The following is a 13,086-nucleotide window of genomic DNA, read 5'->3' as shown; positions in this document are numbered from 1 at the left end:
GTCGTCAACTCATGCATTGAGTAACATTACAAGTTAACATTCCACCTTAAAAGTCGCCGGCAGTAGGCCCAGTGAATTAAGTCATTTTTTTTACTCCCACTCCAGCTGCTGCAAGAGGCAGCAAAACATCCTTTCATTTTATAGTTACAGTCTCCTAATAAAACTCCACTGTATGAACAGTGGTTACAGACACAACTCAGCCCTGAGCAGAGTGACCGTCCGCTATTGACCAATCAACAGACTGCAGACAACAGGTCCTTTAACAAAGCCCCACCACCTCCACATAGGAGCAAGACACAGACTTTGTGTTGAAGTAATTTTGTTTCTTTTTTGGTTGATTTGTGTCTCTTTAATGTTGTTTTGCCCCTGTTCAAAGCAATTTTGTGTCTCTGAGGCAATTTTGTGTCTCTTTTTGATCATTTTGTGTCTCTTTGTGGTTGTGTTCCTTTTGTTTGTAGTTAGTTTGTGTCTCTTTAAAGTAATTGTGGGTGTTTTTGTGTCTCTGTAGTTGTTTTGTATCTTTTTTGGTCCTTTTTCCTTTTATGGTCGTTTTTTTCTCTCTTTGTTGTTGTTTTGCTGCCTTTTGGGTTTGTTTTGTGTCTCTTTGTGGTCAGATTGTGTCTCTTTGAGGTCATGTTATACCTTATTTGATCATTTTATGTTTCTTTGTGGTTGTTTTGGCCCTTTTAGTAGTAGTTTTGTGTCTCTTCAAAGTAATTTTGCGGGTGTTTTTGTGTTTCTCTGTGGTTGTTTTGTCTTTTTTTGGTCCCTTTGTCTAATTTTATGTTAATTTTGTGTCTTTTTTTAAAAAAAAATTGTGTCTCTTTGTGGTTGTTGTCCGCCTGTTTGTAGCAATTTTGTGTATTTTTAAAGTAATTTTGTGGAGTTCTTTTTTTTGGATTATGTGTCTCTTTGTGGTTGTTTTGTCTCTTTTTGGTCCCTTTGACTCTTTTTGGCTGTTTAGTGTCTCTTTGTGGTTGTTTTGCTGCCTTTTGTGGTAATTTTGTGTCTTTTTTTTGATGATTTTGTGTCTCTTCGTAGTTGTTTCCCCTTGTTTGGAGCAATTGTGTGTCTTTAAAGTAATTTTGTGGATATTTTTTGGTTGTTGGTGTGTGTCTTTGTGGTTGTTTTGTCTCTTTTTGGTCCTTCTGACACTTTTTTTCGTGTTTAGTGTCTCTTTGGGGTTGTTTTGCTGCCTTTTGTGGTAATTTGGTGTGTTTTTGGTCATTTTGTGTCTCTGAGGCAACTGTGTGTCTTTTTGTAGCCAATTTGTGTCTCTGAAGTAATTTTGTATCTTTTTTTTGACCATTTAATGTATCTTTAAGGTTGTTTTGTTGCGTTTTGTGGTATTTCTGTGTCTTTTTTATCATTTTGTGTCTGGTTGTTTTCCCCCTTTTGTAGTTATTTTGTGTCTCTTCAAAGTAATGTTGTGTTTTGCAGTTCCTTCCCTTTGCTGTCTTTTGTGCCTCTTCGTATCATTTTGAGTCTCCTTCTGGTTGGTACATGTTTCTTTGAGTGACATTTTGCAGGTGGACAGGGAGGCCCAATCCATCCCAGCAGCAATCATCAATATCCACCTTGTGTCTTACCTATCTAGTACTTATTTCTCTGATTTGTTTTTTTTTTAAATCTAATTTATTTAAATGTCTTTACATGCTTTTATGCTGTATTTCATTTCTAATGTATTAGTACATTACGTGCAGCAGTTTGAGTTGCTGTTTTGTATGAAATCCGCTCTACAAATAAACCTGCTGTGCCTTGCAGTTCCTCCTCCACACCGACAGGGGGCAGTGTCGCAATGAGGGCGCTGTTCTCCGTCTCCGGCATCCTCTGGTGTCGAGCAAAGAGGAGGGGGCTTTTCCTGCTCAAGTGAACACATCGGCCATTGAGGATAAGTTGAAGACACCACAGCTAAAGGCGGCTAGTCCGAAAGAAGACAATCCCTAAATATTAAAATAACACTACCTGCCGGACTCGCGCGGCTTCATGCTCTGCTACAGCGGAGACGTTTGAGTGTGTCGGCGTGTGTGCTGCGCCAGGAGTCGGGCCACAAAGTGTGGGAAAATGCCATCTTTTTCATGGAGGTAATGTTGGAGACCAAGAGTAACGTTAGCTAACTGGAAAATATGTCATGCTAGGGATGAGTTTTCGGTGTGGACAGGCTCGGCTGACCATTGACTCATGTTTTTGTTAGCGTGGCAGTGGAGTCAGTTAATCGTTAATTTCCGTTATTCATAATTCCGGTGACTGTCGATGTGTTCTTGAAGTGTGGAGACAACCTGCTGGCTAAAGTGATGAACCGGTGTTACAGTAAAGTCTGTGACGTGAATAGGAATTTCACCAAGGCTAAACTAGCTTTATATTTCCACTACATTTTTGTATATACTGTACTTTGACAGGTGTCAAGCAAAATGGTGTCCACGTAGGCTCACCAAAAGCTGCTCACTAAAACTTGGTACCCTGTAATATTCAGATATTAGACACAGAGACAGTCATGCACTTTGATAGCTGTAAACCTGACGTGTGGAGCACTAACACCTCTATATAACAGTGACTATGGAGGAGTCATATTTGGTTCCTCTTATCAAAATGCAGTGTGTGATAAGACATTAATAAAAACACTGCAGCAGCGACATGGCTGAAAGTCCTGCACAGGTCATATAATCTGATGGGGCACAGAATTTGCTGCAACACTGCCACCAGTCAGGGTTTTTCCCTCCACACTGATGTGTTTACTGTGAATATATTAATTTATCCAGACCACACCCTCCAGCAACTAGGACGTGATATTTGCACAGTTGTTTTGATGGACTGGGTCATCTTCTTTCACTCCTTATTATCTGCTGTCATGTATTCACACAAGACACACACTCATGCCCTCCCCAGGTACATGTTGGCAGCTCTCTGTCTCTGCCTGCAGTCTGTGTTGGCGGCCCAGCCAGTGCAGTGCATTCCTCCATGTAATAAGTTGCTTGTTCAGAGCCCAGGTCTCTCTGCAGTGGGCTTCTGGCTGGCCAAGCCACAGCCGAGTCCCACACAAAGAAGCTCTGTGTGAGTCAGGCTCACAGGCCCCCCTGGGAGGAGGCTCAGCCTCACTTTGAATGGGATACACACTCGCAGTGCCACGACAGCAAGGAGCACACCTTTTTTCATGGGAAGCTAGGGTTTCATCACAGGTGTGTGCGTGAGTTATCAGTGTTAGGGAAGATGTTTGCGGGGGTGGGTTATGAGGCTCATCTGGCTGCTTTATAGCTAGCTTAACAGGTTATGGTTGTTTTACGTGCCTCCATACCATCCATACCGTCCCTCTGGCCAGCCTATGTTGTGCATAAAGACCGGTTAATGCGCACTACTTAGCTTGTGGAAACCAAGCCTGAGGGGACAGAGCTGCGATGTGAAGAGATTTCAGTTAAGTGGCGGAACGGGATATACCCAAAAAGCATATTGGAGGCATATTTTGGCTTACGCTTCCAGTAAACATTTTTCATAGAACTGAATGGGGTGCCATCTTTCAGTGCAGCATCAATATATCAACTTTCATACCAACAGTTGTGTAGTGTGCTTTGTGGCTCTGGAGGAAGTTTTCTGAGAACCAGTTTTCATCAGTGTTAGTCGGCTACAGCTTAGAGACTTGAATAATTTTTAACAGGAAGTATGCATTTCAGACTGGGGGAAGTAAGAATGACAGGCATTTGCTAGACAGGAAGACGAGTCTCATGAAAGATGATAACAAGTTGCATTGTGGGAAGTGTAGGATCCGGTGGTTGTGAAGCTCGACTCAACCAAGGGACAAACTGTTTTAGCGACTGCAGCACCACTTTTCTTTTTTGAATCTGTCTCTTGAACAAGATACTCAGCTTGCTTTGCCTGGGGGCCACTTTTGCAGAATGACAGGAGTCTCGGGGCCCGTTTTTAGGAATTGAGGAAATTCTGTGCTCTGTTGAAGGGTAGGGGGATCCTGCCTAGGCACTTTTTTTTGATAAAGAAGCTTTATTTTGATGCTTTTTATGCACTGTGACACTTATTTTACATAAGAAATACAAGAAAAAAGAAACAGTTTGAATCAATTTCTTTTACTTGTGACTGAGATAATGGTCAGCTGGCCACCTTTCACCCTATTGCGGGGCCAGATTTGGCTTGAAAGTTTGCTTAACTTCATAAATTCAATACTGAATTGCCAGAGTAGCGGGTTGACTCTTCCCATCATTATTGATCTCATTTCAAAATGTCTGTCCAGGGCAGCACCTTTCAGTTGCCTCTGCTTCAGACCTTTATTTATTAGATAGGACAGTCTAAGCATGAAGGGGACGACATGCAGCAAAGGGCCACAGGCTAGAATCGAACCCACGGCCATATATTGGACACCTGCCCTTTCTACTAAGCCACCGGATGCCCCGTTGTTTCCCTTATTGATTGCGAATTAAATGTTGTTGTCATTGTCACAATAAATTGATTCCAGAGGATTCAGTGCGATTCTTTCGATTCAGTTTGATGAGGGAAGAAATATCATGAGATGGAGCTGAAATGCTAACAAATGGACTTTAAAGCTTTTATACTGGTCACTGGCCTGTTTATGCTTTTATTATAAGTTCAGGTGAGCTTAAGAAAGTAGTAAACAGACATAAAAATTGTGTTTTAATGTCGTTATCCAGTAATACTTATCATCAGTGTTGTTATGACGGGTAGTAATGTCTTGTCTTGATGTCCCAATATGATTAGCTGTGTATTAGAGAAAGACATCAGTCTGAGTTTGCTATGCTTGCTTTGTCTGTTATGTTCTGTACAATATCTCCTGATATACCGTGTTATGTTCCCTGTAGGGTTTGGCCTGCACTTGTGTTGCTTCTCTTCCCTTCCACTGTGGCTGCCGAGGAGTCGTCACTACTGGAAGGCTGGCACGATGTCTGGCTCTTCCGCTTCCTCGTCAACATGCTGGGATACTCCTCCATCATAATCCCAGGCTACTTCCTCATTAGCTACTTCAAGCGCACCAATTACTTAGAAACAGGTTCGGGCTTGTGAGATACTGACATGTAATTTGGAAATGCATGCCACTTAAAAGCACTCAGAGTTGCTGTTCTGGTTCCTTCCTGATCCACCTTGATATCAAGTTTATTCATTATGTTTTATGTATGTCTCTTTTTGTCTTTCAGGTAGTGGGATTTGCTTCCCTGTCATAAAGACCTGTGTGTTTGGCAGCGAAGCCAAAACAGGTCTGTTAGATGATGTGTCAGTAGCACCCAGGAACGAGGGTGATTCGGGGTCGTCAGTCAAACAGGTCGTCAAATTAATCTTTTGTGCAGCCGGACTTCAGGTGAGGATCCTCCTACAGTCATTGTAGTCTAATCTTTAAAATTACATATAATGTTTTCTTTTGTTTGTGCAGCTGTAGAGGGAGTAGTTTTCTGTTTGTTTTACAGTTTGAGCTTCTCTCATCTCATTGCTGTTTAAAAAGACGCTTAAGTGAAGTTTGTATAGAGGGAGGTGCTGGTTAACAGACACTGGTGCAAGCCAGTTACTTTACAATCTATGAACTCAAGCTCTACAGTAAAGGATAGGCCCATCCTAAAGCTACACTAATCAATGTTTTCATATTAACAGTGAACCCAATGACTACATCCAGTGATAAAGTGGTCACTCATAGCAACAAACCCACACAGAATTATTGCCCAGGTCTGCAGACAACCTCAGCTATATGGGCCCCTTTTACACTACCTGTTCAAGGCGGGAAGTTGCGTGGTTATTCTTCCTCACTGTTTTGTATAAAAGGTACATTCATAGGATGGGGGACAGAGATCTCTCGCTTTTAAGCCGTCAATGGAGGCAGTAACAGTGTCAAATTGAAGTTTGTGTGAAGGGATAGCTGGCAGTTTGGACGGCGTGTTATGTTCAAAAGCTCACCACTGGGAGACTTAAAAAGGTAGTAGCAGTGAGCAGCTAACTCAAAGAAGAAAAATGGCAACCAAAAATGTCAAAATCAGAAATTCAGGGACCAATTTATGCCGCGATAGCTAATCAGCATTGAGATCCTCCAGTGACGTATGATGCCAAGGAGATACTGGCGGAAGTTCAGTCATTGATTCAGTGATTTTACGCACATGATGTGATTTATTCACATGTATAAAGTGAGTCAACACAAAATATTCTAGTGTTCAAACTCACGTGAGTAATGCGAAATTCGCATCACATTTGGTGTGAACACAACATAAGAAGGGCTTAAGATAAGCATCAACATTTAGTATCTAAGGAGCCAGACAGGAGGTGGTGGAGACCCAAACAGAGCTTCAGGCCACAAATACAAATGTGTTCATAAATTTGGCTGTTTAATTTAAAGTCAGCGAAATCAAGTGGGTATCCTCCAAAGCCTTTTTAGCACAGCACTCCATCTTTGTGTTTCCCTGGAGAGTGTTGACTTGCAGAGCTGTGGCAGAAGGATACATCCTGGTAGTTACATATAGGTTTGTTGTCAGAGCACCACACCCTTAACAGACATGCAACATGCAACTAGCAGGATGAAGACACCGTCTTGATTACAGTGTACTTGTGTTTACTTCACAGCCAGTATGGAGAGGAGAAAGGATGACTGTGATCATTGTGTGAGAGCAGACATCACTAAATCCAAATCTTCTGTTTGCCTCAAGTTCATAGTGACACAAATACCCAGAAGAAAGCTGAACCATCCAGCACCATGTTGTGTGAAGTCTACTTTTAAAAAAGCTAAAGCATTTTTTGTTATTCTTAGGCATCGTACCTGACATGGGGAGTCCTGCAGGAGAGGGTGATGACACGTTCATACGGCGCCACGACCCCAGAAGAGGAGGGTGAGAAGTTCAAGGACTCTCAGTTCTTGGTCTTCATGAACCGTATCCTGGCTCTGACCGTATCGGGCCTGTGGTGCATCCTGTTCAAGCAGCCTCGCCATGGAGCACCCATGTACAAGTACTCCTTCGCCTCGCTCTCCAACATCATGAGCAGCTGGTGCCAGTACGAAGCCCTCAAGTACATCAGCTTCCCCACTCAAGTCCTGGCCAAGGCCTCGAAGGTCATTCCCGTCATGCTCATGGGTAAGATCGTCTCCCACAAGAGCTACGAATATTGGGAGTACTTCACCGCCGTGCTGATCTCAGTGGGCGTGAGCATGTTCCTGTTGTCCAGTGCACCCAGCAAGCACCCGTCCACCGTCACCACCTTCAGCGGGATCGTCATCCTGATCGGCTACATTGTCTTTGACAGCTTCACCTCCAACTGGCAGGACAACCTGTTCAAGTACAAGATGTCGTCAGTGCAGATGATGTTCGGGGTAAACCTGTTCTCCTGCCTCTTCACAGTCGGCTCGCTGCTGGAGCAGGGTGCCTTCTTCGACTCGCTGGCCTTCATGACACGCCACTCCGAGTTTGCCTTCCATGCCGTCTTGCTGTCCGTGTGCTCGGCGTGCGGCCAGCTCTTCATCTTCTACACCATCAGCCAGTTTGGTGCCGCAGTCTTCACCATCATTATGACCCTGCGACAGGCCATCGCCATCCTCCTCTCTTGTTTCCTCTACGGTCACGCCGTCACCTTAGTAGGTGGATTTGGTGTTGCGGTAGTTTTCTTGGCACTTTTCTTACGGGTGTACGCACGTAGTCGCATGAAGGCAGGCCGGCGGTCAGCGCAGCCGCTCGCACAGAAGGTGTAGCACTCTGAAGTTGCGCCAAACTGGGAACTGAAACCACGTTTTCTGTGGTGCTTTTTTGTCTATTCGTGTGTTATCTTTTGGTTTTTTTTTTACTGTTCTTTTCCATTGGTTTTATTTTTTCTTAGCAACGGTACACAAAGGGATTCTGCAGTTTTGACTCTTACACCAAGATGCCCCCGCGGGGTCAATGTGATTCGTCAGGTCAGCAGTCACAGAAGTTTTTGAGTGCCTGTAAGATTGTCTAAGACACAAGTCCCAAACTATAAACTTTGCAGACTGCCTCTTCACCTCTTTGACAGTTAACACTAGTATATTTTTCTTGAACGTGGCTTTTGCAGCCGATACAGATGACTGTGACCCTGGAAAACGTATGTGTATGGTGAAGCATTAATTTTCAAGCGTTAATGACATTGCCCCTTACTTACCTTTATGCCAGATATTTGAACAAGAAGGTCACCTTCTGTAATGACAACACTTTGTTATCTTTCAGTCACAATAGCCAGACTCTTATCACACAGTCCTCCATGTTGGAGAGCAGGGGCCTTTACGTGTCTTAATGTGGGAGTTTATCTCGTAACGCTGTAAACATAGCCTGAAAACATGGTGCACACATATTTGTTTAAGTTAAGGTAAAAAACAGTTTATCTTAGAGAAGAGCGCACTCCTTACAAGTTGTATCATTTTACCCCGACATCAGAGAACTAGATGCTGCTGTGGGTACTTTTTGCACGGCATTATTTTAAGATTTTTTTGTTGTGTTTCAACACAGATTTTACTTAATGTTTTAACTTCGGGCTAAAAAGTCTTGTAAATATATCTCTTAGTCATTGTTTATTTCCAACTTGTCTGTTGTGTACTTTTGTAAAAGGACTGCTTCATGTGTTTTCACCGTTACATGTGAATGTTTGGAAGAATACTGAGCGGATGATGATGAAGATGATGATGTTCATTGCTGTCATAAGGATGTAAAGATACTGTAAGCCCAGTGGGGAGTTTGCAGATCAGAATACATACAAGGGAAATGCAATGTTACTGGTACCTTGTTTTTATCATTCTACTATTTCCTCTGGTAACTGGATTAATAATAAAACATATTAAATTAACTTAACACTATAAAGTGAAGAGGTTTGATTTCACCGGTCCACATTGCTTGTGCTGCAGGGTTTGCCTCATGGTCCGTGCTGTTTGTTTTTCAGATAATACAGTAACAATGATAATAAACCTTATTTATGTAGCAAATTTGATACATAAAATCCAACTTAAATTGCTTTTCATTGGGTTTAGGAGCTAAAATAACAGTTCTTGTTTATATTTGAAGAATATTAATTATTTAGTCATGATTCACTGATATTGATTGACAGCTTGGCCACTGATTGTCAAATAGGCTGCACCTGTAGTAGTTGGGGGTGTGGTACAACTAACAAAGGGAAGTTACAGGAAAACATGCAGAAATATAAAGAGTCTAGTTGTTTTTTTGTTGTTGTTTTTTTAAATCTCATTGTACGAGAATATATTAGTAACATCTTTCTCACACGCATAACCTACATTTGAATTTGGCATTGTTAATTGCATTGGACTGCAATGTTTTGGGAGGATACCTGAGGTTACCTACTTTCAAGCGACAAGTCCCATGGTGCCTGGATCTTCAACAAAGGTGCGTAAGACTCATTCTGTTGCTGTAATTGTGAAACGGAATAGCCAGTATATTAGGAATAATGATTGTAAACAAAATTAAAAACAATTTTAATATCAGTTGAACTTAAATACAGCCACAAAAAATGAAGTAATGCAAAGACTTAGCAGAAGTTTGCCTACTTTAAAAAGAAGGCTTTAGAGTCTTTAGCCTTGCTAGCAGCTCTGGCTGGTAGATCCATTGTCGACAAAAATGTTAGATAAACTAGGGATGTTCCTAACAACTTTTTTCTCTGATTTAAATGAAAGTTTAAACTTAGACAAGTCTTTAAGTAAGAAAACACCCAGAAAACAGTCAAAAATGAGCACAATTCAGTCTATAAGGTTCATAAACTTTGACTGAAAAAGATAGTGTGTGTATGATAAAAGCCTTTTAAAATCATTATTTACATTTACATGTTGAAGAAACCAGTTTGAGATGATCTGAGCTTTATGACCACAGTGTACCCATCTTCTGATGGCTACTTCCAGCAGGATAACGCACCATTTCACAAAGGGATGGACATGGTCAGCATTTCATGTTGTTTACACCAAATTCTGACCCTACCATCTGAATGTTGCAACAGAAATCGAGACTCATCAGACCAGGCAATGTTTTTCCAATCTTCTATTGTCCAGTTTTGTGAGCCTGTGTGAACTGTAGCCTCAGTTTCTTGTTCTTAGCTGACAGGAGTGGCACCTGGTGTGGCCTTCTGCTGCTGTAGCCCATCTGCTTTAAGGTTGGACGTGTTGTTGGTTCGGAGATGATGGGGCGGAGCTGTGTGGAGATAGAGAGGAGAGATGCACACTGGCATGGCCTTTTGGAAGAACAGCGTTCTGTAACGCAACTTGGCTCTATATCAATATTAACAGTATTGTCTAAATCTATATCTTGCTTAAAAATTAATCGATATATATCGTACATAGTCGTTATATCGCCCAGCCCTAGCTTAAAGACCTGTAAACAGTGCACTGATGAGCCTAATAGTAGTAACGAACATGCAGAAGCTTGCAGGTCTGATCTTGGCAGTGATGTTTCAATAACAGGTTTTTGTTGTAGTTATGTTTTCTTACATGTGGCTGGAAAATAAAATCAGTCAGACTTCTTGCCTGAGGTGTAATGTGCTGGGATGATGTAATAAATTATACACACAGTTTCCCTCTTTGCTGACTTGGATCACTATTTAGAATCTCATTTAGAGGAAATTTTCTGTTATCCACAAATTGATGCAGTTTTCAAGGTGGTAAAGGTGAACAAGATGAACTGTTACACAGAGTTGGGTGTCATCTGCAAATAGGTTTTAGTGGTTATAGGTTTTCCTCTCTGCCATCTGTCCATATTCCTTCCACCCTCTCCTCTCTTATCAAGAAAGACAGCGTATGATACAGTATTTTCGAAACAAACATGTCTGTGCTGCTCTTTGCATTTTGCACTGATTATTAAAACCAGACCACTATTATGATTCACTGAACAGCAAACTAAAGGCCGTGTTTGACTGTGAGGTGAGAGAAAACATTTCCCCCTGGTTTATCAATCTCACAGCTGCTCAATGGGGGAATTTCCCCTCACCTCTCATTTCAAAACGGCCTACACCCCATCTGGTTTAGAGTAGTGCGTCATGATGTCAGCATCTCCGGTCCTCCTTTCAATAATGCAAATGACAACCAGGAGGTGGGGGTTTGAGAGAGGACGCAGACATGCAGACCTCTTGTTTCAGCCCCCAACAACCAGTCACTCTGGGCTCTCGCTCTGACTCCAGGGATGAGAGTTTTTATTGTAATTTTTATTAGCCAGCATGAGGATCTGACTGTTATGGCACTGCCCGGCACGACTCCAGAGCTTCCCGAAACAATCTCTGTATTCTGGTCCTCAAAGAGCAGCTTAACTGCAGGAGGATTCATAGCTTTGTCAAAGTCTGGGAAAGTTAGACATTTTAATCAAGAATATTAACATTTTAATATCTGTATGAAAAAATTAAGCTACCTCAGGGTTCAACATCATTATTATTATTATTTTTTCACTTGCCTGGTCAAGCAAGCAGGTCAGAAATCTACCTACCCTCAGTAAATTGCAGTGTGCCAACTGTTTTAATCTTCTTTTGTATGCACTGTTTTCGGCTCAGCACCTGCCCGTTTTTAGGTTTGGATGTGCGTGTGGACTTCTTTGTATTAACACATACAAAGAAGTCCACACTCCTGTGCAATACATACATGGAGTTTTGCCCACATCCTCTAACACCACCCACCAGAACTGCTGTTTCCAGGATAATTAAAAATGCTCACTTGTGCTTTAGCTCATAAACGTAGTCTTTACCCACCGTCATTTTCTTGCAAGTGCCAAAACAGTAGGCTACTGCACGTGTGCAACTCTCAAATAGGATAAGAAGTAAGTAAGATGGCTCACTCTGTAACTACCTCCATCATCAGCTCTGGAAAAAACAATGGGTTTAATTCTTTTTTACCACTTGCCCGATTAGGCAAGTGAGTTGCTATATTACTAGCCCGACAGTAATTTACCTGCCCCAGGCAATCGGGCAGTCCCTATTATTAAATCCTGTACCTGTCGTTAGCCACCTTAGCTTTGCACAAAGACTGAAAACCAAGCCCACGGCGCCAAGCTTAGAGGCTAATTTCACACAGTGGCCAAATATGGAATCACAATGTCTGGGTCCATCATGTGATGTTGGGCCTCAAAAAGACTGCCCCATAGACTTACATTGTTAAAGAGACATATGTAAGTCAGTGGTTACATTTTTTTGAGTGTCACAGCCTCCACGAAATGACGTGTTTCACTATCGGGATTTGATTCATTTGCTCTTAAGGATCTAGAAGATGCATGATTTAATCAATTTATCCCCATTCAAGTCAGCGAAGTGCTGGGGCGCCTAGTAGCTCACCTGGTAGAGCAGGTGCCCCATGTACAAAGGCTCTGTCCTTGCCGCAGGGGCTGAAGGTTGGATTGCAACCCACAGCCTTTTGCTGCATGTCGACCCCTCTTTCTCTGCCTTTCATGCTAACACTGCCCTGTTGATTAAAGGCAAAAAGCCCCTAAAAAATAAAAAAATTAGCAGAGTGCTGTAACAGAAGCCGCTTGACCGGCTGAAGTGAGCTGCGCAGTCTCTAATGCAGTTGCTCTATGGGCCCCACGACTTCACAGCATAGACATCAAGCCTTTTTTTGACTTCATGCATGGATGTATAAAGAAAACTGGAAACAGTATTGGAGGCAGGGCCCTGTTTATTTCTTTGAAAGTTGCTCTCGCAGTGCATGAAGCCAAAATTATTCAACTGCCACGTATGATATTACCTGGATGATCTGCACTGCTTCTGCACTGTGTGACCCATACGCCAAGCACACTAGAGACTTCCTTGACTACACCGAATACTGCAGATTTGGCGCCCTGTTAACTTGAATGGGGATAAAATGATTCAATTGCATGGCTCTTCTAGACTTTACAATTGTTATCGAACCAAATAGATCAAACCCAGACAGAGAAACTTTCATTTAGCGGGGTTTGTGATGCTCAAAAAAATGTATCCACTGATTTACAGATGCCTCTTTCACAATATAAGTCTATGGGAAAAGTCTTTTTGAGGCCCAATGACATCGCAAGACGGACCCAGACATTGTAATTCCACGTTTGGCCACTGTGTGAAATTGGCCTCAAAGCTCGGCACTGTGGGCTTGGTTCCCAGTCTTTGTGCTAAGCTAAGGTAGCTAGCGGATTGCCCAATTGCCCA

At 42.3% G+C, this 13,086-nt stretch overlaps 1 protein-coding gene across 1 annotated transcript; it reads left to right on the top strand.

Moving 5' to 3' along the window:
• The first annotated feature begins 1,850 nt into the window (after positions 1-1,850).
• On the top strand, positions 1,851-8,792 carry slc35b2 (solute carrier family 35 member B2). Its single transcript, XM_050058554.1, has 4 exons — positions 1,851-2,084; positions 4,821-5,008; positions 5,154-5,314; positions 6,743-8,792. Exons 1-4 carry the CDS (start codon positions 2,065-2,067, stop codon positions 7,673-7,675), a joined length of 1,302 nt encoding a protein of 433 aa, XP_049914511.1. The 5' UTR covers positions 1,851-2,064; the 3' UTR covers positions 7,676-8,792.
• The last annotated feature ends 4,294 nt before the right edge of the window (positions 8,793-13,086 follow it).

This window comes from Epinephelus moara, chromosome 12 (genome assembly GCF_006386435.1).
Source record: "Epinephelus moara isolate mb chromosome 12, YSFRI_EMoa_1.0, whole genome shotgun sequence".
NCBI classification, from domain to species: domain Eukaryota; kingdom Metazoa; phylum Chordata; class Actinopteri; order Perciformes; family Serranidae; genus Epinephelus; species Epinephelus moara.
This window is presented reverse-complemented; position numbering and strand designations above follow the sequence as displayed.